The sequence below is a fragment of the Gasterosteus aculeatus genome, chromosome 5 (assembly GCF_964276395.1).
Source record: "Gasterosteus aculeatus chromosome 5, fGasAcu3.hap1.1, whole genome shotgun sequence".
Taxonomy (NCBI): Eukaryota; Metazoa; Chordata; class Actinopteri; order Perciformes; family Gasterosteidae; genus Gasterosteus; species Gasterosteus aculeatus.
The window spans coordinates 16,342,012-16,367,302 of record NC_135692.1 but is presented as its reverse complement, the minus strand read 5'-3'; the positions used below and the strand labels follow the sequence as shown (position 1 = coordinate 16,367,302).

Below are 25,291 nucleotides of genomic sequence, written 5' to 3'. Positions count from 1 at the left end.
TGTGTGTATATATATATATATATATATATATATATATATATATATATATATGGCGGTAAAGCACGCAATATTGATTGTACATTAAGTACACAAAGGTCAGACAAGTGTTCACGCGACGGATCTTCCCGCAACATCTTCCTCTTAGAGGAACGGCCGTGTTAACCAATCAGAACCCTCGTTTCATCGCAGGTACCCGGATGTACCCGTAGGGCAATTAGCTACGTCATTGTTCACCGCCGGACACCCGCTGGAAATAAGGAATGGATTTACAACCGCTATTAACGTATTCATAACAGATTCCAGGTGAGTGCGCTGTTGATTTTAAGATCGAGCGATACTCGCACTGTGCAGCAGTGATATTTCAGCAGGCCTGAGCCGCGCAGATTTGTCGTAGTAACCTTACACCGGTTCTCTGTCATGTCGGGAGAGACCAGCACAGTGAGCGCACACAGCCGCCGGTGTCGAGCCCCTCCTTTCTCGGCTAGATAGACGTCCCGTTACCCGTTCCCGCGCTTTATTATCCCATTTACTTCGAAGTGTAAACAGAGAACTACACTTTGACGTCGGTGGAATATGGTTAAATTATCCCTCGCCGCGTCAGTCGGCTTCCATCGTGCGCGGCTAGCTAGCACCGCTAGCATCAACACCGCCGCACGTAGCCAGCTAGCGCGGTCGGTCGGTTAGCTAGCTAGCTAACGTTAACGTTACGTCTCCATGGCGCTCGCGACTCCTGGAGTCACTCGCTCTTCACCGGACCCTCTAGTCTACTCATCGGCGGGGCAAGTGGGCTTTTATTGGGAGTTCTGCCGCCCGGGCGGGCCGGCGGAGGTGTGATGCGTGTGTTCGGTGTGGCTTTGCGCCGCTGCGTGTGAAAGGCCCGGCGGCCGTCTGTTAGCCGACGCGAGGCGGTCTGCCGGCGCGGGTGGGAGGGGACAGCTGTGGATGTAGAGGCGCTTCCGACTGCGACGGTTCCTCCTGTCGGGGAACGAGCCGACGTTAGTACCGTTCCCCCGGTAACTCCAGAAGAAGAAAGAAAAGTAAACATCTGGTTGGTGTTTTCTGACGTTTGTTTTGAATGAAATATTACTAAATGTAATATTTTATTTTCATATCATCAAGGGCCGACTTCTAATCAAAACTGTATATTATGTGTATTTCCAAAGCAAAATTGCAGAATATATTTGAGTCATTTAAGTAATATCCAGTGTTTAATAGTAACTAGTGTTTAAGGCTGAGAGATTTAACGCTAGTCATTTCAGACTAACCTAAAAGTTAAAATCATATCTGTGTTTCTTCTATTATCATATTATTTTGTATGATTTATTGTGTGCAATGTATTGCAATGCATTTATTTGACTGCACTTTTTGAGTGATTTCTGATCAATCAAACCTTATTTCAGACCAGATGAGACAAGAATGACTAAAAAAACACACACGTTATTACTATTTGTGTGGAAAAATCAATGACCATTGCATTGTTTGGTTATAATCTTAAATTGTACTGTGGTGTTTTCCAAATTTGACAGTGACGAGTAAAGCAACGTTAGAAATGAAACCCTTAACTCAATTGTGTTTTGAGCTGCCGTCTTTGTTTCTGCCACTCATACAGCAATGAACAATGACCATAGTTGACAGATCTTCAGAGAAGTCTGACCACGAGTCAGTCGGGTGTAAGCGATCTCCCTTCACCAGTGGAAACGTGGGGATGGACGGTAGCTGTTCCAGCAGCTGGGCGATGGGTCCGTCCATGTCCGGCGACTCTCCGAGGCTGAAGGCCGCAGGAGGCTGCCTCGGCCCGACGCCCGGAGCCGCAGTCTACAACACGCCCTCCTCGGTGGACTGGCCCAAGGAGCAGGGTGGGGCTGTCATTTGATTGGTTTTTAATGCAAGTGTTTGTTGTTAGCTGGTTGAAGACGACACATCGTAGCTTTTTTTATTCATCCCCCCCCACGTGGAAGACTCCCCCGATCTACGTCGTCAAGCAGTACAATTTGACATGAATTTCAAACGTGTACAAATGGTCAAAATCCTTCTTCTCATATAAAAAATGAGGATGTACACGTATGTAAATAAAACCAAGCTTCACAATTGAAGCCTGGCTTTTTGCTACTGTGACAGTGTGGCACAACCGGTTTTGTGGGTGTGTTGTCTTGTTGCTTCCGCTCTACTTTTATTCCAGTTGTAGAACCAAGCCGGTTTTCAAGAAAAAACACGATCAGGCTCTTCAGCTTGTATTGCAGTATGCAGGAGCAGCCTGACTAGTTTTAGCAGAAACAAAAGAGAAAGTCTTTATCTTTTCTTCTTTAGCTTGTTTTGCAGACGCACTCAGTAGTCACGCTCACATGACATGACGAATGCTGATTGCTTTGACTATGAGGTCTTCAAGATTCCTTTTTTCATGGTCTGCTACGTACTTCCATAGATCATGTAGCATATATAGATACTTGTTTATAGCCGGGACTGTGTACAGTTAATGAATCTAACTTTAGTAATAACGTTGGCCGTGTGTGTTCACAGTGATGAGCGGTGGTGATGGCATCGACTCGCCCCAGAAGGTCCTTTTCCTTCAAGAGCGGCTCAACCTAAAGTGGACTCAGGTTCACCGCATTGGTGCAGGCCTGCAGAACATGGGGAACACCTGCTTTCTTAACTCAGCCCTGCAGTGTCTCACTTACACACCTCCTTTTACTAACTATTTGCTGACACGGGAGCACTCCAAAACATGTAAGTTGCTGTATCATGATGCTTCTCTGGAGCACAGATGCTATCGTGTAATTGTACAGTCATGCATTATTGTATTACATCAATCTACGAGCATCTTCTGGTCTGAGTCATGTCTCACTCATCAATGGTTTGTCCATCTGTCGCTGCTGCAGGTCACGAGCCGGGGTTCTGTATGATGTGCACCATGCAAAACCACATCATTCAGGTTTTTGCAAACTCTGGAAATGTCATTAAGCCCATTGGTGTGCTGAATGAGCTCAAAAGTAAGTGGTTATCTGTTACAACACTGAAATTGTGCAACACGTTTACCTGAATCGAGTGACAGGAGGTGCTGTTTCCCTTTTTTAATTTTGGAGGGAAAACTTTAGGAGGGGTTTATTCGGTCTTGTTAAAATATTTTTCAAGTTAACATCCTTGTGCAAGAGTGACATCATTAAACAACGTCTTACAGTTTTACTCTTGTTTCTTTCCCTCACAGGGATTGCTAAGCACTTCCGCTATGGAAGCCAGGAGGATGCCCACGAGTTCCTGCGGTACACAGTGGACGCTATGCAAAAGTCCTGCTTACCTGGAACCAAGTAAGTCAATTCCTAAAACTGTACAAAGTTTAGCAGAATTCCATTTTTTATTTTAAGATAGGCCACCCTATAGGAAGGCTAAGTCTTCTACTGAAGTGTGTAGTGCCGCTGCCATGGAGGTCATGTACCCTTACAGAGCGACGTGCATGTTTAATAGATACTCTGGACGAGCCACTGTGCTCTCAGGGGACCGAAGGGACCTCAAGCATCAGGTCCATTCTTAATCTGTACCAACAGGTGGCCACTCATCTAATTACTCTTGCTCTAATTCTCCCCGTTCTCTCTTTGGGACAGATTGGACCGACAAACGCAGGCAACCACTTTCATCCATCAAGTATTTGGCGGGTACCTACGGTCCAGAGGTACGTCAGAAGTGTTGATTTAGTTTTTTTTGATTAGACTCTTCTACAAGAAACATTGATGTTTTCCTGGACTAATAAATACACTTTTTTCTTATTTTTCAGTTAAATGTTTAAACTGCAAAGCAGTCTCTGATACATTCGACCCTTTTCTAGATATAACTCTAGAAATTAAGGTAAAGAATGAATCTCCCTCACATGTGGATCTGATTTTCCGTCGTTTTGCACGTTACTGCATAACTATTTTTCTAACTACTTTAGTTGGATACATTTTGTCTCAGTTGTTACCAGCAATATTCTTTTCATTTGATGACAATTGAATATGATTGAAAACAAGTTTGCTATAACTAGATAACAGTACAAGTACAACCTTTCGAAGAGAAATGCCATTTTAACCACCAGATATTTAGATATTAGAAAGGGAAAAATAAATAATGCTTAAATAATTGAAATACACAACCACAAGAGGAGATAAAATAGACTCTTCATGCCGGATAAGTTGATAACGTAATCATCGTTATTATTATGTGACAGTCATTGTAACAAGGCAATAATTGCGCCGATGTCGTTCTGCACGCAGACGGCTCCCAGTGTCTCCAAGGCTCTGGAGCAGTTCGTCAAGCCTGAACAGCTGGATGGAGAAAATGCCTACAAATGCACCAAGTGAGTTGTTTTACAGACTAAAGGAATGCCGACAAAGACTTATTCATGCGTCCCACAGCTAATCGACTTAACATTACTTTCCCTCAGGTGCAAAAAAATGGTCACAGCCTCAAAGAGATTCACCATCCACCGCAGTTCAAATGTGCTCACCCTCTCACTCAAACGCTTTGCAAACTTCAGTGGAGGCAAAATCACAAAGGTACTGAGACATTAGACTAAAACATCGAGAACACAATCTATCCTCAATAGTTGGTGTTAATCAGCTGTGGTTTGGTCATCAGGATGTGAAATATCCAGAGTACCTGGACCTGCGGCCCTTCACGTCTCAGTCTCAAGGGGAGCCGCTGGTCTACGGGCTGTATGCTGTGCTCGTCCACTCTGGGTTCAGCTGCCACGCTGGACACTACTTCTGCTACGTTAAGGTACCGGCCCCGCTGTGGACCTTCTAGCCTCATCGCGGTACACGTGCCCACATTTGTCTTCCAGCAGTCTACCAACAACTCGTCGCTGTGATGAAGAGTTCCTACAACAGCTGTTGTTGTTGACATTGAATTTGAACTGGACGACGTGTAAGAGCGAGGCCTCTTTTTGTTGAACCTGTCAACTCTTCTGTTGTGTCTTCCAGGCCAGCAATGGGCAGTGGTATCAGATGAACGACTCCTCCGTGTCCGTCAGCGACATCCGCTCCGTCCTCAACCAGCAGGCCTACGTCCTTTTCTACGTCAAGTGAGTGAAGCGTCAGTTTAAATGAAACTCTTTTTTTTTTTTGTTGTATTGAACCCTACCACTCATTTGCACTTGTTCACACTGGTAATGTCTCTAGGTCCCGTGATGTGAGGAGAGCAGGCGACTACAGCCACATGAGCCATAACCCAGGCGTCCCCGGTCAGTCTTCTCCACGGCCGGTGGTGATACCGCGCATCAACACCACCGTCCACCACGGCAACACCGGCTTCATAGGCCCGCAGCTGCCCCCACACATGACCAAGGTACTGCAGGTTATTGCAATGTCCTCCATTTAAGCTACGCATCCAGGGTTTGACCTCGACGCTCAGAACGTGTCCTTGTGTGCTTTTTGTCTCCTCTTCAGCGCAATCTCCACGTTAACGGGAATGGATCTCTGAGGGACTATCCCACCAACTCCAAGCCCAGCACCAGCGTTGTGGGCAAACGTAACCACGGACCGGCCTCTTCCTCTGCTTCCATCTCCCACTCAATCAGCCGGCCCACTATGATCCCGGACCACGACAAGCGCCAGAAACTTTCCTTCTTCATTGGACAAGGCAAACTGAACCGCCCGTCGTCCTCGTCGTCTTACAGCCAGCCGTCCTCTGCCAGCGGCAGCAGCTGCTCCTCCAGCTCTTTGTCCTCCTCACAGTCTACCTCAGACGTCCGCTTCGTTCCACGTCAGCTTAACCACGCGTCCCGCAGCAACGGGGATCACCACGCGTCCTTCTTGGTGCCCTACGGCCAAGAGTCCTCAGAGGAATCGGACCAGGAGAACTGTGGCTCTCTGGCCGCGTCCCACCTCAACGGAAACAAGCGAACGGGGGCCGCCTTTGATCATTCCACGCGAGCCACCAACGGACTGTCGGCAGTGCACCACAATGGCAACGGGTTACACGGGCCGACCAATGGCGTCTCCGAATGCAGTCAGAACGGACACCACCATGAACACCACAAAGTGAACGGACACGACCCCCCCGATAAAGTAAATTCTACGCTCTGTGCTCTTCTCTTCATGGTATATTGGTAACTTCTTTATTCTAAATGAATGCTGGTTTGTTTTTGCTCCTCAGGTCTCTGGCAGTAATCATGGAGGTTTTTCCTCTGTGACTGCTGTTGCTGCTAATGGACTCGACAGTGACCACAGTCAAACAAGGTAAGATGAGCCAATCACATGGATAATAAGAAATAGTCAAATGCTTCATTTTATTTTGTTTGTTTCCACAGTGACGAGGCCCATAATTCCTCCTCATCCAAGGCCAGTTCTTCTCCGGGCATCCATCCTGCGTCCGGTGACAGCCAGCACCTCTCCGCCCCGGACACGAGGGCGAGCGACGCGTCTGAGCCCCTCCCTCAGCACGCAGCGCCCTCCGCCGTTACCTCTCCGCCCTCGGCTGCTCCGACGAAGACCCACTCCGTCTCGTCCAAAGAATCGTCTTCCCCTGCTGCTCGGCATTGCGACCCTACGGCCTCGTCCGTCCCGCCGGACTGCTCCCGGAAACACAACGGGGCCTCTGCAGCGCCACAGAAAGTCTGCAGCGGTGGGGGGGATGCGAGAGATTTCCCACCGACCTGCAGTGCGTCAGCGGGGACTGAAAGACGCGGCGATTCTGATTCTGATTCCAAGGAAAAACACCAGTTCAAGCCCAGTTTGAGAGGCCATGAAGTACAAAGTTACAGAGAGTGCGAGAGAGACAGATCGTACTGGGACAGAGACCGGGAGAGACACTACAGGGACCGGAGTCACCGGCGGCCGTACAGGGAGCGTTTTCCTCCTCACAGCCGCTCCTACAGGGACTCGGGGTCCGAGCAGCGCCGGGAGCGAAGCCTCCAGCACTCGAGGGAGCGCGACCGCGACAGATGCTCCAACCATCACCACCATTATCACAGCCGCCGCTACAAAGAGGACCGGGGCCGTGAGCGGAGGGGACGCGGCTCTCCGTCCAGGGAGAAGTGTCCCGATCGAGGGAGGCGGCGGCGGCCGGACAGCCGAGAATCACGGGGGAGCGGCGGCAGGGAGAGGGACCGCTATCCGGCAAAAGAAGAGAATTCCTCAGAGCCAGAAACCTCCACAAAGTCCATGGACTCGCCCACTCAGGCCTGTCGCTCCGCGCTCGGATCGGCTCCAGACGGGGGGGATCAGAATCACAGGAGGTTGGCTGATCCTCCGAGCAAGGAGAGGGACGACGGCTCCGAGGCCCGCCGCTCTGGAAAACACAAGAAGAGCAAGAAAAAGAAGAAGTCGAAGGATAAAGACCGGCGCCGTGACAGCGGGTGGGTCACACCTCCATTGCCTACGTGCTTCATGTGCAAATTTGTCTTTGCCGTTTGCTCATCAGAGGAAAACCATCAACCATCATCAGACCAGACGCCTTCATATTCTATAGATTTAAACCATGATGAATTTACAGTTTAGCTCAGTCACTTAGTTAGTGGAGCATATGGAATAACCATGTTGTGTTTTCTGTCGTTCCCTAGAAGCTCCGAAGTGGATTCCGACCGAGCCACTGAAACAAAAAAGAAGAAGAAGAAGAAGAAAAAGAGGTCGCGGGACGGCGAGCCGCGCAGCCCGGGAGCGTCTCGCCGCCAGAGGAGCAGAAGCAGCGAGGAGGAGGAAAGCCGCAAGCGTCGCCACGACGACACCAAGGAGGCTCAACGCGACCGCGTGTCTCTGCCAGAGAAGCGCCGGCGCCCGGACCACACGGATCCAGTCTCCTCCAACCACGCGGCCCCCACATACGGTTCGTGTCACCTCCATCTCAACGGACACAGAGCTATCGACGGTGTCCCTCCCCCAAAGTCGGCCTCAAAAATACCCAACGCGTGGAAATAACGCCGCCCGCCGCGCAGCCCGTCCTGTGCGTGTCCATCCTGTTTGAGGGAATGGTTCCGGCTCGTCTCCGCACACGCCGGCCCGACCGGTGCTGCTGCGCCGCAGGAACTCGTATTATGGGTGCAGATATTTATGCTCCACGCTATGCAAACAGATTGTATGGAGGCCTCTTCTCATTTCAGAAACACATTTTAACAGCAAAGGAATGACGTAAACGACTTTTCTTTTGACGTGGTGCTTCTTTGTTGGGGTCATATTGTATTTTTACCACAAACAAAGTATTTTAACTGTTGAGCTCTTTTTTTTTTTTTTTTCTAAGGCAGATTAATTTGCCTCAATTCTCCTAACGGTTGATAAGAAAAACGACTGTCACTCAATTAACATTTACGATGAAGAATATTAATATATATACTCGTATGAACTCAAACTCTGCTTGGAGCTTGAACATCAACTGCTGCTCAGTGGAACTCAGGACTTGAACACTTGTTAAAATCTGCTTCTAACCCGAATGATTCTGAAGGGAAAGGTGTTTCCTCGGAGACGAGCGAAGGCCTCGTGTGGCTGCAGGTTTAAGATGTCACCGTATCCGCGGGCGTCTTTGGGTCGTTTCTGTGCTCGAATGAATGAGGAGCCTCGTTAAACCTGGACCGACTTGAGAACATTTGCCAGCTCTTTGTATTTTATTTGGTTTCCATCGTTGCTCTGAAGAATCACCCTGTGGTTTTTCTTCAGATACAAAAGGTTTCTTTCCTCCGGATCATGACTCTCACGTTCTTTTTATTTTTAAACATTTAAAAGATAAAAACATAAGAAACATGGTGTTCTGGCTGTGGACCATTTCAGTTTGCTTTTTAATGAAAGTTTGTTTTGTAGCGTGATAAAAAAACTGTGAATTTAATTTGAACTGTATTATCAGTTACTTTTATATGTAAACATCCTGTATCAGGGTTCAGTAGATGTGTTACTTTTGTTTTTAGAAACCTTCATCTTCAATTTGACCTTTTTAACTTTAGACAGAAGTTGAACTGCTGTTGTACCTTTTTAGTTTAGCATGTCAGAATTTATATAAGGTAGAAGCCTTAAAATACATTTGTGAAAGTCAGAAATTGTAATTTGGTCTTTGACTTTGTTTACATGAAATGAATGAAAAATGGAAGTTGATGACTACGAGTTGTCGGATTTTAGCAAAGCTCCTGTCTGCCTTTTGTATCATATTAGGAATAGAGTGATTGTATCTGTTAAATCACGTAGATACAAAGTGTGGACTGACACCGACGACTCCGCTGGCTCCACGTTTCATCCACGACACACTTGGACAACCAAAGACGGCCGAGCGCACAAACTCTTTCTCATCAGCGTGTCATTTTATTCAGAGTTTCATCCGAGGATTCCGGAGCCGCGTTTAGATGTGACGATGGCGTCGGCTGCCTCGTCCTTGGTCTCCGTTTGGGGGATTCCTCACATTCCAGTCAGCGCTCCCCAGACCGGACTCCTTAAAAGTGTCCTGCGTCCAGTCTGTCGATCCGGTTCATGTTCTATACTCTTTAGTCCAACTAAGCATCGTGACTTTTCCTTTTCTAGAGCATCTTGAGTTCACTCGCTGCACAAGAAGCTGCACAAAGTCCTTCTTCCACTATTGTAAAGGTGTTAAACTAAAAATGTGAACGGGTATACGGCTACTATGATTTACATGCTACGTAAACACAAGAAAGACATGGAACAAACGTATGTACAATATATTCTATACATGCATAATGTAAACCGGGGGCTTTCTCTTTTGTTAAACAAATTAAGAAAATAAATTCAAAAAAAGAAAACTTCAACACGAAGGTGGATTTTCAATACATAAAATGACCTTTTTACAGAATGAATAAACGGTGCTTCACTCGATGTTTGTGAACTATTAACAAATACGGCGCCTTCGCCACAATCAGACCAGCTGATTATACGAGTACAAAACGGCAGAAGGGCGTTGCTGCTGAAGCCAAAACGCTGACCGTCCCCTTGGAGACTTGTTGGCAGACAGGAGGACATGAGGACTGATCTTCTCTTGTTTGTCCAGCAGGGGGCGATGCCGTCGCAGCCACACAAAGCAGAGTCCCCCCCCCCCCCCCCCCCCCATGTTAGAGGCTGTTAGAGGCTCGTTGTTGTTGCCGCTGGCGATCATTTCTTACTGGCTATCCTCCGCTTCCTGGTGGCCAGCATGTCGTAGAAAGGGTCCCTGCTGATGCTCGCTCTGCAGAGACCACAGGGAGGAACGCGTCACTCATCCACACTTTACATCCGGAGAAAGGAGAAAAACGCCCACATGTGATGCTTAAAACAATCCAAGGCGGGTTTTTGGGAACCAGGTCCACTAATTGTGTTTATTTATTCCAATAACAGCACCTTAATGGAGTTAATGGTCTATTTGAAAAGTCCAGTTATTCTTGTTAAGTGACGGGTTGCTGTGCTTCCAAACAGTATTATTGTTATTATTTACACACCCAGCTGTTGGGAGTCACTCTGATAGCGACCGCGTTTTCCTTCTTGCTCCGCTTTGGTTCCTGAGGGAAAATCTCTCTCACTGTCAGAGCTGTCATTTTTTTATCTCGAAAAGCGCTGAAAAAAAAACCCTCACTTTCATTTAATGGAAAGAACGTACGTCAATGTTAAGTGTATTTTAGAGTCTGGAAGCGTTGTGTAATAAGATCTGTGGTATCGATCGGATTTCTCCAGTGTGGCTGAAGCTGAGTGGACGATAACCGGCGTTCTCATCGGTTACCCATCGGGGGCCAATTTACTGCACCTCCGCTCCTCTTTCTGCTTAACATGACAAACCAGGTGAAAGGGCTGCAAAACAGCGAGTGTGCCTGACATGGGGTGTGTGTGTGTGTGTGTGTGTGTGCGCCTGCTGAGCTCCAGTCAAAGAGAAGTGAGCTCATCCAGCAGCAGAACAGAAATCACCTCCTGAGTGTCAAGTGTGAGAAACGGAGTCACATTTAGTCACCAGCGTGTTTGTATTTGTGCACGTCTGCACATTTCTGATTAGGCTTACAGCTGTGTGTGTGTGTGTGTGTGTGTGTGTGTGTGTGTGTGTGGGTTTCTCACAGCCAAGGTCACACATAGAGTCCCACCGGGCAGCTCGCCGTTGGCTAAGTGCCTCCTCGGTGTAAATGGATCCCCGCTAAGGCGGCGTCTCTTACTTGATGGATTTGATCCACTCCTCCTTCTCCTCCGGCGTGGGGGCCGATATCCTGTACACCACGTGGTTGCCCTCGACAACTCGCCCGTCCGCCTCCGTCTTGCAGGCCTTGATCACCTGACCTTTGTGGCCGGGGTTGAAGAGCTCGAAGCAGTTCTGGGAAAGCAGGAGGCAACAAATACCGTGAGAACATTTGAATGGCATTTTTTCAGCGGGACGGGAAGGAGTCTGAAATTGGTTCTTACGGGTTTCCGGGGCTCGTCCACCTCTCTGATGCTGAGGTTCTCCAGAGGAATAATCCCCCGAGGCTCTTTGTCCTGGAAACGCGCACACACACACACACACACACACACTCGGGTGACGGGGCGGAATAATTCTGCTTCGTTGTGCAGATCACTGAGGTCAGAGTCGACCTCCAACACAAACATTACTGTTTTCATGCTTTTTACTGCAGATTTCCCAGAAACGCCGTCAGAGGGAAACTTGTTTCTTCATCCTTTCTCTTCCACTTCCTCCAAAGATCCAACGTTACGGACGTACGAGAGGACTGTTCACTCAGCGAGGAGCCAAACTACTACAGTCACAAGGAGGATAACGCACAACACGCTGCTCCTTTAGTGGGGGGGTGGGGGGGCGTAACCTCCCTACATTCTCCAGCCTCCATCCTTCAGCCACTGCTTTTGAGTCTGCAGGGCCAGATGTGAGAGAAGGGGAGGGGGGGTGGGGGGGGGGCTTGAGGAACAGCCTTGTGTCCCGCCTGTCATCTTTCTACTAATGAGGCGGCACAGCAGGGGGAGGAAGTGCCCTGGGACAGCTGCTCACAGCTGGCTGTGTGTGTGCCTTTTTTTGAATGTTTGTACCCCCACTGCAGCGTTTGTGTGTGTGTGTGTGTGTGTGTGTCCGTGTCCGTGTGTGTGTCCGTGTGTGGGGGGTGTTCGGAGGAACGAGATGAAGTGTGGATTGACAGGCAGCGGGTCAGGGGGGGGGGGGGAGGCACTTGGCTTGCGGCTTAGCGGTGCCAGATGTGCACCGTAGACTTTGCAGATGTTTCCTCTGATGCCTCGTGTCAGTTATTGGAGGTGGATTTCGGAGGGGCTGCATTCCAGCTGGAAGGAGGAGACTGAGACATCTGTGCCCTTTATTCCTGACTATCTATTTCATGGTGAAATAGTGAATGGTGAAAAATATGCTTATTTGCATTGTGAACAGTTTGTTAGCTTAACGCTGCATGAAGACAACAGACCCTGAAATGTAAGAACAAGGATTTCTGGCTTTAAGGAGGATTAAGTGCTCGGCAATTTCCCTCCGTGAGCACAATGGCTTCGTGTCGTCATCGTGGGGTTGTCCCGGCAACCGGTGCATCCTCCGGGGAGTCGGCGGGCCGAGAAATAATCAGACACATAAGCCTCCATAAATCTTCTGGTCTAACTGCGCGTTCCTCTGCGATCCCCTCGGATCAGCCGGCACGCGGATGGAAGAAGCCCCGATTCTCACCCAGGAGAAGACATCGGCCGGCCCACTTACCGTTGTGTATTCAAAGTAATAGAGGCAGTTGTCGGTCAGGATGAACCAGCGTCTCTTCCACGTCTTCACGCGGCCGCCTGCGGAGAGGAAAACGTCACGTTTGAGTTGCAGCTCAAGAGGCGACCGCGTCTGTGCACGTCTGGCTCCACGTGCCACATCTGGTTCTGATCATCAGCCCTCCATCAGAGGCCCCTCCCGGCCCGGAGAGATGGGGGTTACTAGCACGCCCCCCCCTCCCCCCGCAGACACTCCCCCTCGTCTGAACAGAAAAGCTTCACCAAATGAAATATGAACCGATGGAACATCTGAATGGAGCGATTAAACAAGCACATCTCCTCATAGGCCCCCTGGATCAGATAATAGAAGATTATTGGGATTATTGGATTTTCTGGTAATTACATCGTCAGTGATGTCATTTACCTTTTGTAATCCAAAAAACCCAATGCGTGCGCTGTCAGCGTGCAGCGTGTGAGCCCCCACAACGGCATCTCTGCTGACTGAGAACGAGCGCAACGCAGCCGTTACTCATGTCACGCGTGTGTCACGTTGGCTCGACCCAGATACTCCATACCGCTGAAGTAAAATCACAGAATGTGTAGTTTATTATTCATGGGAAATCTTTACCGTCGGATGCACTCGCTGCATTTAACTCATTGAAACGTAATGAGGATTTAAAATACGGTCGACTGTTCAAAGGGTTCAAACGATACAGAAAGCTGCTTAAGAATCAGAATAAGTCTGGAGATCCGGATCCCTTCAGGCCAGATGTTTCAACCCGACATTCATTGTGGATTTCTGCTCCGGGATGCATGCATGTTTTCCTCACCTGTTGCTCCAGAGAGGGAGGTAACACAATGCATCTCACGCTGTCACCATTAAAATGGGTGAACAGGACGAACTATCGGGTCAACAGCTTATTTGTTGGATGCATCCGACGTCCTCGCATGCAGAAAATACACGACGCATTTATCCGTGAACACATTGCTGAGAGACACAACCTGAGTGTGTAACATGCTGCTCATACGTGATGGACTCAGGCACAGTTAAAGGTGACGTGTGATGAGATCTGGAGGAGCTTCACAGCAGAGCAGCGATGCGTCACATTTAACCGCCACCCGAGTTCTTCGTTCAAGCAAAGACAGAAGACGTGTCTCACAAAGCAGGCGCTGCGCTGAGCTCACTAATCGGGGGGAATGGACTTGAAATAATGTCTCAAGAGCAGCTGATGAGATGGAGGGCAAATGGAAACGAAGAGAAGAAGCAGCAGCGTGAGGCTCTGAGGAGCGAAAGGGACGACACGGTCAGCAGCCCAGGGTCTCCTCCGTGTCCCCGTGTCCCCGTTTCCCTTTCTGGTTAGCTTAGCGTTAGCACGTGCTCGAGATGTGAAGCAGCAAAACGCAACGGCGTCGACCTCATCCTCCAACTCTCAGCGAAGAATGCGATGAAGGACATTTGACAAGCGTTTTGCACTATTCCCACTAACTGGAATTAAAATCAGTCCAGCGGGCTGACAAACTGCCCTGAATACAGCCGGGAAGTTAAACAGAACATTTACAAATAAGGAGTGTTTCAAAGTGGCCTGACCACAAATGATTTGCTTATGACCACATGACTTTTCCTTTTTTTAATTTGGTTATCACAGCACACGCTGGTGACAAACAAGCAGCGTAATAAAGAGCGTGTGCGCTGCGGTTATATGAGGTCTTCTCGGCATAAACATTGGTTTTCTGCCTGCAGACCATCTGAGACGAGGAATGCAGAATTAGACATCACGGACCTCCTCCTTTGAATCATATAACCCATCGCCTCACAATGCTGTTCTTGCTGACGCAATGAACCGGTGCCCTGAGGAGATGATGGCCAGAGCAAGGAGGAAGGAGGAAGGAGTGTCACCTACCTCCTAACACAGATAGTTAAGAAGAAGGGACGGCCATCACAGACAGAATGAGAGAACAGAACAAGTTCAGAGAAGAGGAGCGTGGAGCAAAAAACAGAAGGACAACGAGCACAAAGATCACAGTGACTGTACTCGGAGAAGGCGCATGCTTCAAGTGAGGGGAGAGGGAATAGGAGACCAAACGAGGAGGAGAGGTCCCGAGATGAAGGACGAAGGCAGAAAAGAAACGTTGGCGTTCTGCCGTAGACCTCCTGGCAACCATCAAGAAGGTCGACGAGTTCTGGGCCAAAATGGGGCTGTGTTAGGAGACGCGATGAGCCGACCACACAAAACGTAGTAAATACGCGTTTCTTGGTGATTGTCAGCTCACCGCTGCGGGTTTACACAACGTTTCACCTTTAACCCCTGGATGACCTGCTCATATGCTAAATATGGAGTTTTTGGATTTGGTTATTTTTCTTTAGTTGTTGCCCCCAAGATGTGTCAACCTCCAAGATGGCCGCCAGAGAGCTCCTCGTAAACGAGTTACGAAGACTTATCACCAGGAAATAAAACCGTCTAATGCTGAAAATCAGCCCAATCAAGGAGACCTTTCTGCCTCTAAATGGACGTACCGAGCTTCAGCAGCCAGCCTTCTCTGTCGGGGTTGAAGAACGTGTGCGTCAGATCGTTGCCGTCATCTTCTGGGATTTTGAAGGGTTCGTTTTTGATGCTGTCGTAAAGGTTCTGCAGACAGATGAGGCGAAGAATCAATCGCGGGGAAACGCCTCACGTGAGTCGTCGTGTCTGAGCGCTCGCAGACAACGAGGCCGATCCTCACCCTGAGGAGCTCCTCTGGAAGATCTCCCCCTTCGTTGATGCCCCTGTTCATGGAGATGAAGCGTTCCACGGGGGGCTTGTCCCTGACGTTGGGGTTATGGAGGCTGGTGTTCAGCATAATGATGGCAAATGACAGCACGTAGCAGGTATCTGAGACCACAAAGGGAAGTATATAGTTGGAAAAAATACACAATAAATCTTTATTGTCCAGTTTCTATGACTTTTTTTCTCCTCATGGTTTTATTGTCTTCTTCCTATTTACGTCATATAATTAGACAGTTGACTGAATTGTGTTTAGTATGCGTGGTGTAACTTTATCCAGTTCAGTGTATAACAAGGTGTCATCAGCATATTGTGATATTTTGGATAATTTCTGTTTCTTGCATATTTTGGCAGCGTGATTGAAAAACTAATTCAAAGTGTAGAGAATCTCCTCATCGGCCCGTGAGAACAGACCACAGCTCTTTTCCTTCCCTTTTGTCTACGGCATTTATGTTTCCGAGGGAGGGGGGGGGGGGGGGGGGGGGCGGGAGTAGGATCGAGAGTAACCGGTGAGGCTTTAGTCCACATGTTCAGACACAGTAGACGCTCTAAATGAATCATTCATTCCTCTCGGTCTGCCTCCCCTCGCTGATGCACTCTGTGCCGCGCTGCCTATTGTCTGCCGACAACAAATTGACCAATGAAAAGAAAAAACAGAGTAACGCGGAGCGACGGGAAAGTGGCAGATGAAGCACAGAGAGACGTGGGAGGCTCATTCCACCGGGGATCCAAGGCGGCTGGTTTCATTGAGGACGAATGAGGGTACGAAACTGCCCCACTCACAAACACGCGTGTCTAAGAACCTTCTCTGGAGCACATTTGATCTTGTAGCACGCGGCCTCGTCGCGCTCAAACACAACCGCTTTCACTACTCAGCGCCTGTAGCGGCCGTAGGCGGCGTTTATCAGCACGCATCACTCAGCCTGGTTCAGTCGTCCTGAATAACGGATGTTTGTTGCTGGTTGTTTACGCTGAACTCATCTTCATGTAATCTGTTTAATCCCCTTTAAGCTTTAGTTACCGAAACTCTTATGGCTTAGTGTATGAAACGCATTAAAAATACAGGCCATGACTGAACGCATCCTCCACCCTGTGACGCCTCATTCAACACGGTACAGTAAATCCTTTCAGCACGTTGCTCTTCTGCAGGCTGTAAAGGTGAAGGGCCTCTCGTCTGCTGAAGGACCCCTGGTCTGAGCTGCAGCAGCATCCTGGGGTCTGACCTGTGGACTGGAAGACTCCGGCGTTGCACTGGCAGTAGCGCGAGGCGAACGCTTCCATCATGCGGTCGATCTTCTGGGCTTCGCCGGGCAAACGGAAACTCCACAGGAACTGGCTGCGATTCAGAGGGAGATTTCATTCGAGAGGTCAGGGGGGGGTCACACGTCATTGCTGTCGTAACGTTCGTCCGCCCCGTGTTTCTGCTCACCGGAGCGCTTGGACGAGGTTGAGGTCCGCAAACTCATGCAGCTCCACAAAAGCCTGCAGCACCTTGATGTTGAAGTCGTCCCTGGTGGGAAAGAAATGCAGATGAGACAATATATGATATCCAATCTCATATATATATGTATATATACACACATATTTATATCCGAGCGGTTCCTTCTATTCCAAAGGGAAGATCTAAGCTCTCTAAACAATGTGAAGGCAGATGACATCTGCTCTCATTCAGATATCATGGATGTTCCTGATCCTGTACCGTCTCTGTGATGCGGATTGGTCAGAAGTATCCGGGACTTTCCTGACTCTCCGTTTGGGGTTTATTGTAGAAGGGACACTGGCTGCAGCCGTCGGCTGACTGGAAACAAACTTCCAAACTTGTTTTGAAGTAACTAATTATTTGGCCGATGACTTGGGGGACTTCTTGTTCTTGTACACTAAATCAAAGGGATCCCGTCCTATGAGGGTCAGAGATGTGAATGTGACGCTGTAGGTAGAACATGGACAACGTGTGCGTGGTGCTATGAGTGTAACGAGGACAGCTGACATTCAGCCACATCCATCTCCTGCGATACGTTCTCCTTCCTCCTCCTCTTCTTGTGTGCTTTCTCCGGTTCCCCCCGTCTTCATGCCCCCCCCCCCAGCATGTAATGACTGGTTGCTGCTCCCTGCATAAGCTCCATTAGCGCTAATTACTGAGCATAAACCCTCAGCTTGTGTTTAGTGGGATTTTCCCCGTGTAGGTGGCCTCTTTGATGATAAGCCTATTGGCAACGAGTCCCCAGAGACACCCCTCAGTGCTTCATGTCTCCTGCAGTCTGACAGATGTCTCACCGCTCGCCCAAGTAGTCTCCGATGACGGTCTTGTTGAGGCCCTCGCCTTTGTAGAGGAACTGAGCGATGTCCTCGGGCGTGTGTTGGAGGAGGTCGTTCTCCAGCAGGAACTGGATTCCCTGAAGAAGGAAAAAAAAAAACTTTGTTTGTCTCAATTGAGGACGGCTGATGGGACGTCAGACAGAGAGCCCGGCGTTTCCTTTCAAGGACACACGGTACCTTCTTTGGGTCCATGTTGAACTTCTTCCTGCCCATGGCGATCTGCTTGTTTCTCTGGGAGGATTTACTGGAACACAGAAGCATTTCAGCGCGTATTAATCGGTTTCTATTATTTGTGAACATGATCCTAGAACCACACGAGCGCGGAGACACGGGGAGCATCGTTTCTTTCACGCAGCTTGTTGTTTGGACACTCAGAGCCGGGTAGCTACGGCAACCTGACGTCCTCCTCGTCCACGTCTGGTCCGGCACACGTATTCATGAACCGCCTTCAACATGCAAATCCAAAACTCACTTTGAAGCCACCTTTGTACCTTCATGCACGTCAATGTTACCGATGCATTCGATAGAATTCACTTCACGCGACACAAACCGTTACTCACGTTTCTCCGACACACGTCAGCTGCTCGATCTCCGTCATGACCTCCGCTATCTCGAACTTCAGCTTCTGAGAGGGAAAGAGCGAGAGGGTCGGTTCCTTCCTTTGAATTGAACCTGGAAAAGCCTTCCGAGGCGCAGGAGGGCAGAGGATGCCGGTCCATCATGTGCACATGCAAATAGATGTGCAAAGCTGCAGATGGAAGGCAAATGAACCGCTGAGGAATAACTGACAGGGACTGTTCTCCCCTGTGGGATCACGGTTTGACACTAAAATCAATCTGCACAACGGCTCGGCCTCAACGCTCCAATGCGTATATGACACTCAGACGTCCAAGCACGCACCTCGATGTCATCGAGCAGCTCTCTCTTCCTGCGTCGGATGTTTGAAAGCTCGTCCCTCTCCTCCGGGGACAAGTCCTCAGGAACTGGAACATGTGAAGGAGGAAACACAGCAGACTTTAGCCCGGCTTCCGTGCGCCTGCACAGCTCGCTGCAGACAGCGACGGGCCGATCGAAGGCGATTCATCGTCCTCGAGCAGCGACGCGACAGAGATGCTGCTTCAGCTGCTTGAGCAGCAGATCTCAGATGTTGCTCTTAATTAACCAGAGGAAGCGAGAAGGACCTTAATTATTGCACTCGAACGTCTCACTCGGCTCGGGGGGGCGTCTATTAATAAAAAACAATCCAGATTAAGTTTTCTTTCATTAAAAATGAATTTGCTAATTTAACACGGCTTGCGACATTGATTGGGCTTCACCCCCCCCCCCCCCCTCGGGCCAAAGAGGAAGGACTGTTTCAACTTCTCGTCCCTCTCTTCTCCGCTTTTCATCCCACTCCTTTTCCTCTCCGTCCTCCCCCACACACACACAACGTAACCCCGAAACAACTCCCCCCTCTCTGCAGCACAAAGAGCCATTTGCCTCATTAAGACGGCTTAGAGGCAGAAAAAAGAGAAAATCCCTCGGCGGGAAAGTGGCGCGTCTACTATCCTGCCGCAGCGTTGTGCCTCCGTGCTGCTGCGCGGGAGATAAAAACATGTCGCCCGTTTTCCCTCGCGGGCGGGAAACGGTTCCAATTAGAGGGAAACGAGGTCGGCGGCTCGCGGGGAAGCGTTGAATCCAACAGATTGTCGAGGAGTTTGTTTCGCCATTGTTAAAGACACCGTTCTCCTCGACACTGAAACAAAAGGACCGTGACCCAGTTATGTAATCCTGAGGCGCCGTAACGAGGGGGGGGGGGGGGTCAGGTGCAGCTGCAGAAACAGCTGGAGGACGTCCTCCGTGTGCCGTAAGAGACAACAAGATGCTCATCGGTGCTGCTGCAGCTGCAGCTTCCTCACAGAAGAAGTTCTGCGTGACGAGCGCTTCCTGCATCGGCCCTCATGCACAACCAGGTCGCCTGCTCTTCAAATGTGAATTGTTGCAAACTGTTAAACGCCTGAATAATAGTTCGACATTTTGGGAAACACCGTCTTCGTTAGATAAGTTTAGTTTAGTGTCTCCACATCGCCGCTTCCATGCGGATCCACTCACATGCTTCATGTTGTGTGTCTTTGCGTTGCGACAAGCATCAGACCGTCTACGTTAGATGACTTTACGTGTCATTTAGCTTTCATCCGAAGCGACTCACAATGAGTGAGTGAGTCGGCTGCTTCTGCTGAAGTGAAACTTCTTTATTTCTGTGTGAGAGAAATGAGTTCTGAGGCCGTGTGAGGACACGCGTTCTGGTCCATCTCACGGAGCGGTGGGCCGAGAGGTTCCAGCGGGTTTAAAACGCCGACACGTACACCACAGAACAAGAGGCTCCGGTAATCCCCCCCCCCCCTCCCTCCCCCCCAAAACCCCCCCCAAATCCCTCAAAGTCTACTTCAAGGGGTAAATCCCCTGCTGCTCTTCACACCCAAAACCAACCACTGCCCCGAGCCCCCCCCCCACTGGAACCAGAGGCTGGGATGGGCTTCAAACCAACGGCACCGACCCGCAGACTGAGTCTGGTCACATGTCAATCAGCTTGAGCCTGTGAGAGCGGACGGACGGATGAGGGGAAATTAATCAGGTTTAAAAGGCCTTTCCAAGTGAAGACCGCAGTCTTCATACCGGTGGCGAGGTCCTCGGGCCCACGAGGCTCAGACTAAGAACCCCGGCGGCGCTGCCACTGCTCGCCGGCTCGTGTGGCCGACTTTGGGCCAGAGGGTCCATAATGTAATGTCTCAAAGTGGATGAGCTTTGAAAAAAAAAAAAAAAAGAACGGTTAACCCTGTTACCCGGTTGGCACAGTAGGTCACACGCAGGACGCCCCCCCCCCCCCCCGGCCCCCCAAATCCCTCTAACTGCAGATGAAGCCGGGTCAGACAGACAGACGAGTGCATACACACCAACAGCAGCTGGCACTAATCCCCCCCCCCCCCCCCTTTCACACAGATGTTGATGTCTGGGCTCCGGGATGAAGCGGTGCGACACATGTGCAGCGCAGCACGCGGCTCAGGAACGCCGTGAAGTCTGCACGGAGGCCGGCGCCGGGGGGGAAAGGTCGCGCCCCCCGCATGCGCAGAAAGCCGTGCAACGCTCAACGTGAAGCTTCACACTTCAGGAGGGACAAAAACTAAATAAGGTTTTTAAATAAGAAATGATTTGTGTTTTTGTTCCCTTCGAATCACCAGAACGGATCAGAACCTTTCGATGTCAGAACCTTTCGATGGCAACACGTCTGTGCCTTGGTGCACCTCCTCTGTGTGCGTGAGAAGGGAGATTTAGGGAGTTATTGGGGCTTCCCGTTTTTAACTACATGCGGGGTCTCGGGGGGGAGTCGGGGTGTCGGGGAGCTGAAGAGCCCCCGCCCTGATTGCTCCGTGTAATCTGCAGTCGTGGGGAGGGACCTCCTGCTGTGCTTGCGTTTGTGCGAGAAGGAGGGGGCCCGCACGCCGCGTCCTGCTTGTATCACAAAATCTGCTGGGCATCGGCGGCGCGTGGGCATTATATCGGGCGAGCGGCGAATGGAAGGGGGCTTCCGCTGCCATATGCTGGTTGCCAAAGTAACCATAATCTGGTGGTTTCATCGGATTACATGGAGGCCGTTTCTTCTGGCGCCGCCGGCAGGATGAGGGGCTTTCGCAGGCCGAGGACCGCCTCCCTCGTCCCTCGCCGCAACAAAGCTAATTCAGCAAAAACTGCGTTGAACTGCAGCAGATAAAGAGAGACGACGTGAACGTTACGCGGCTCAGCGAGCGTTGTCTTCATTTAGGCGTCCGGTTTCTCACTCAACACGGAGCGTGACAGAGATCTTTGAGGGCTGTTGCTTCCTGTGAGAGTCGGGTGATTGACAGGAAGCAGATATGAACAAACGCCGTATCTGATGTGAACACGTTATTGTGACGGATATCCATCTCGGGCCGTCGTTCAACGTGCACGCCGTGGAGGAGAGGGAGCGCGCCGTCTGTCTGAGGCGCGGCTCCGTTCGCGTCCATGATTGCACTCAGAATGACACCAGACATCTTTGATCCCCCCCCCCCGACGTTTCAATGATTTGTCTCTCTTGTGTTTGGCTGCAACTTCACTGCAATTCCTTGAAGATGGATGAGGTTTAATGTGAACGCGCTCCGGCCTGGAGGGGGAACGCACGGCGTCCATCATGGACAGTGAAAAGTGCAGGAAATGAAATGAAAGAGAGCCAGGACGAGTTAACGCGGCGAGAACGACGTGGGCGTCGGCGTGCTTCTCCATTCCCATTGAGCCCGAAGCCAAGAAACAGCTTGACAACCTGCGGCTGCACATCACGCATCAGTACGCGTGTTTGTGTATTTGTCTGGTTGCACGTGGTATTCTGTGTAGTACGTTTAATCTTCTAATGTCGTACCACAAAATCTGCCTTGAAGCCTCGAAAACGACACGGCCAGTCTGCCGTCAATCAAAGCGATCGCAAAACAGCAGCTTTCAGCACATCTTCTGGCGTCTGTGTCACCCAATAACAAAACGTAACGAAATCCGCTGCGTAATAGTCCAAAAAACGTGCGTGCAACTTGTGACCAATTCTTTGCCGAATTAGCGGCGATGTGCAAATATCCCACGTGGTGCTTCTGCAGGGATGAAACAGCCGTATAGCTGGTGCCTCTCTGGCGTCCTCCTACACACTCGCCCTTCAGCCAACAAGGGCCGTACCCTAATCCCCCCCCCCGCCAGATAATCCCCCTCACAACCAAACACTGAACCACTCCACTGGGTGTCCATCACACGTCCGGCGACTTTGAGGAGAAGATAAGGAATATGTATATTTGTGGAGTGGAGACATTTCCAATCAGAGACGGGGCCCCGTTGAAAAGGCCCTCAGGCTGCAGTCAGATAGCATTTGTTGTTTCAGCGTTCAGTCCAATGGCAACAGAAGAATCGAAGGAAAGGCCTTTCCCAATCCACTTTTCCCACGGTCAGATAGACAGAGGAGCGCCGATTGACACCGCGAGGTTATCGAGGCGCTCACACGGGAAGCGTGGCGGAGGGAAGTCCATTAACCAACGCCTCCAGCCGCTTGGCGGCGTCTGAATCCACAAAGACGACGTCATTCCAGGGAGCCTCGGCCCTGACGGGGCTCTTTATTGGAGGGCGTTTTTTAAAAAGGTGAATTCTATTCATTTCCGCGTTTTAATGCCTCCGACTCCCGAAAGAGGCGTTTAGTCAGCCGAAGGAGTCCCTCGACTGCGGCGCAACAAAGCCGCTCTGAAGACGAGAAACATGCAACAGAGCCAAGTGTTGAAATGCAGGGCCTCCGTCCAGCCTTTCCACTCCGTCTCTGCCTCTGTGCTCTTTCCGTTTCTCCGTCCAGCTATACGATGACGCTAAAAATAGACCCGTGAGCAATGAAAACACTGACTTTCGAGCCTGTTGCTGATTTTCATCCACTTTGAGGCCCGGCTCCGTCTGCTCTGCGGCAAGTTAACACAACAGAGAAGCGCCAGCCGTGATTAGCGAGCGCCGTAATGAGTCCCGCGCCGGCGAGACGCCCTTCACTTCACTGCGTGGGTGACTTTGGCTCAGCAACATGTGTGGAGGTCCGTCTGCCTGTTGCATCACCGCCACTACTTCAAAGATGTCCCTTTGTGCAGCGACAGGCTGTCCATTATTCTGCACAAAGGTCCCTGGCTTCAGAAGCGTCCCCGTCCCCACTTCGGGGCCCCCCGGCTAATCAGTCACCCTGATCGCCAAAACGCAGCCGCCCACGAGCTGCTTCGGCCTCAGGCGAGGCGGCTTGTAGGGGGGGGGCTCAGCTCCTCATGCAACGATTACTAATCCTAAATAGCTTTAGGCAGAACAAAGCGCGTCCCCAACTTTCAACATGTGGCGCGTGGTTTGCGTGCACGCGGCAAAGAACGCGCTGCCCAATGCACACATGTGAGGCTGAAGTGCAGACGTGTTGGCACGCAGAAAACGGATTAGACACGTATCTGACACGGTGAATCAGCAGCTGCAGACTATTACATACATACCTGCAAATCCTGGTTCTAAACTATTGGGTTATCATGGTAACACGCAGAACGTCTCTGCCGTGACCGATTTAGCACGCCGTGATACCAGCGTGCATCACGGCGTGCATGTGAACAATGTTAAGTGATGCGTGCAAGAGAGCGGGAGGCAGCGAACATGAACTCTTATTATGAAGTTATTTTAATATCGGCCTCACATGCTTCGTGACGCCGCTTGTATGTTTCCAGTTAGGTGACAGAGGGCGACTCTCTGCGACATCCTGTCACGTGTTACCGTGACCGCTGGCCTCATACGGCGGATGGAACACGTCATTAACGGACTGGTTCTTGAGGAGATTTGGATATTTCTTGGGTAGAACGTTGATACTAAAGGAAACCTGAATGTGAATGTACGGCGCTTTTATCAAAATGTAATTGAAATGCAGCATATATAATAAGATAAAAACAACAGAGCGATTATAGAAAGACAGAAATAGTTCATATTCCGTCTGTCGACAGAAGTAGAGTCTGAATTGTCCAGATGTGTCTCCTGGATCGTCCGAGTCTCTCACCATTTAACTGACAAAGCGTTATCAGCCCTTTGTTTCCACTCCGGCCCTCACGGCGGTTTGGATTATCTGCTCTGAAGCATCTGTGTTTCAGCAAACGTATCACATAATAAGAACTGCGAGCAGTAATCCTGGTTAGACGCGCAGCTGCACGGGCGCCATTCATTCACACTCGCAGCACACGACCCGCCGTGACTTCATGTCACCTCCACCTCCTCCACTGTGATCTGCACTAAACTAATAACAACGTGTCCACCTCATCTACTTTGTCTCCAACGTGAGACTCAAATATCAGGGACTCGTTTTATTACCACTGCTTTTTCTCAAAGGATGTAGAACCTGCTTGTGTGTCCTCCGAGTCCTTACAGAAGACATTCAGATATCTTATCAGATTTCCACCAGTTTAGAGGCTTCAAACATCGCAACCAGACGGTGAGCAACTTCACAGCCCTGCAGCAGGACATCGAGCAGATGGAGACGTTTTGTGTTCAAGCACTTCAGCGTTAAAAGACAGAGAATCACCCGCGAACCATTATTGACGATCATCGGCTCTTATTGAATGATGGAATCATCCAGGCTCTGAAATACCTGCATGCATCGTCGCGCCCGCGCGCACACGCACATCCATCCCGTCCCCTCGTGCACGCGCGCCGCCAGAGGAAGCGGACCCGACGCTGGAGACGCGCTTACCGTGGTCGTCTTCCTCCATGGTGGCTCTGCGGGGGGAAGGTGTCTTGATTCGCGGGCTCCTCTCTTTGCTTTCCCCCCCCCCCCGCTGACGCCGAAGAACCGGGCCGCTGCCAGACGTCACCTGGGGAGAGAAAAGGAGGAAAAGGGAGGCGAGAAGAAGAGCCGCAGTCCGGGAGCCGGACGGGACGAAGGGAGGCGCGGAGGAGCTGAGCGGGCGTTTCGGGGGGAGGCTGGAGGCGATGTGAGGGAGCTTCTCCCCCCCCCTCCCTCTGCTCCATCCTCAGCCGCCTGCGTTCACACGAGGCGCAGCGCGTCAGCGGCTACGTCACCAAGCCCCGCCCCTGATAAGAGAACCACAC

At 50.3% G+C, this 25,291-nt stretch overlaps 2 protein-coding genes across 3 annotated transcripts; one reads left to right on the top strand and one right to left on the bottom strand.

Moving 5' to 3' along the window:
* Positions 1 to 42: 42 nt before the first annotated feature.
* usp42 (ubiquitin specific peptidase 42) lies at positions 43 to 9,700 on the top strand. 2 transcript variants are annotated; one of them, XM_040175797.2, is made up of 16 exons: positions 43 to 1,048; positions 1,610 to 1,856; positions 2,518 to 2,724; positions 2,877 to 2,987; positions 3,203 to 3,302; positions 3,597 to 3,664; positions 3,767 to 3,837; positions 4,242 to 4,324; positions 4,412 to 4,523; positions 4,606 to 4,746; positions 4,950 to 5,050; positions 5,148 to 5,313; positions 5,415 to 6,035; positions 6,124 to 6,206; positions 6,278 to 7,324; positions 7,529 to 9,700. In XM_040175797.2, exons 2-16 carry the CDS (start codon positions 1,619 to 1,621, stop codon positions 7,881 to 7,883), a joined length of 3,504 nt encoding a protein of 1,167 aa, XP_040031731.2. In that variant the 5' UTR covers positions 43 to 1,048; positions 1,610 to 1,618; the 3' UTR covers positions 7,884 to 9,700. The 2 variants fall into 2 exon arrangements, with proteins under 2 accessions (XP_040031731.2, XP_040031730.2); XM_040175796.2 differs by having other exon boundaries at positions 166 to 303.
* LOC120818916 (cytohesin-3) lies at positions 9,229 to 25,291 on the bottom strand. Its single transcript, XM_040175814.2, has 13 exons — positions 24,933 to 25,291; positions 18,566 to 18,648; positions 18,226 to 18,290; positions 17,843 to 17,909; positions 17,624 to 17,742; positions 16,779 to 16,859; positions 16,573 to 16,685; positions 15,309 to 15,457; positions 15,103 to 15,214; positions 12,592 to 12,668; positions 11,313 to 11,384; positions 11,069 to 11,223; positions 9,229 to 10,119 (listed from the first exon to the last, which is right to left on the bottom strand). Exons 1-13 carry the CDS (start codon positions 24,949 to 24,951, stop codon positions 10,047 to 10,049), a joined length of 1,185 nt encoding a protein of 394 aa, XP_040031748.1. The 5' UTR covers positions 24,952 to 25,291; the 3' UTR covers positions 9,229 to 10,046.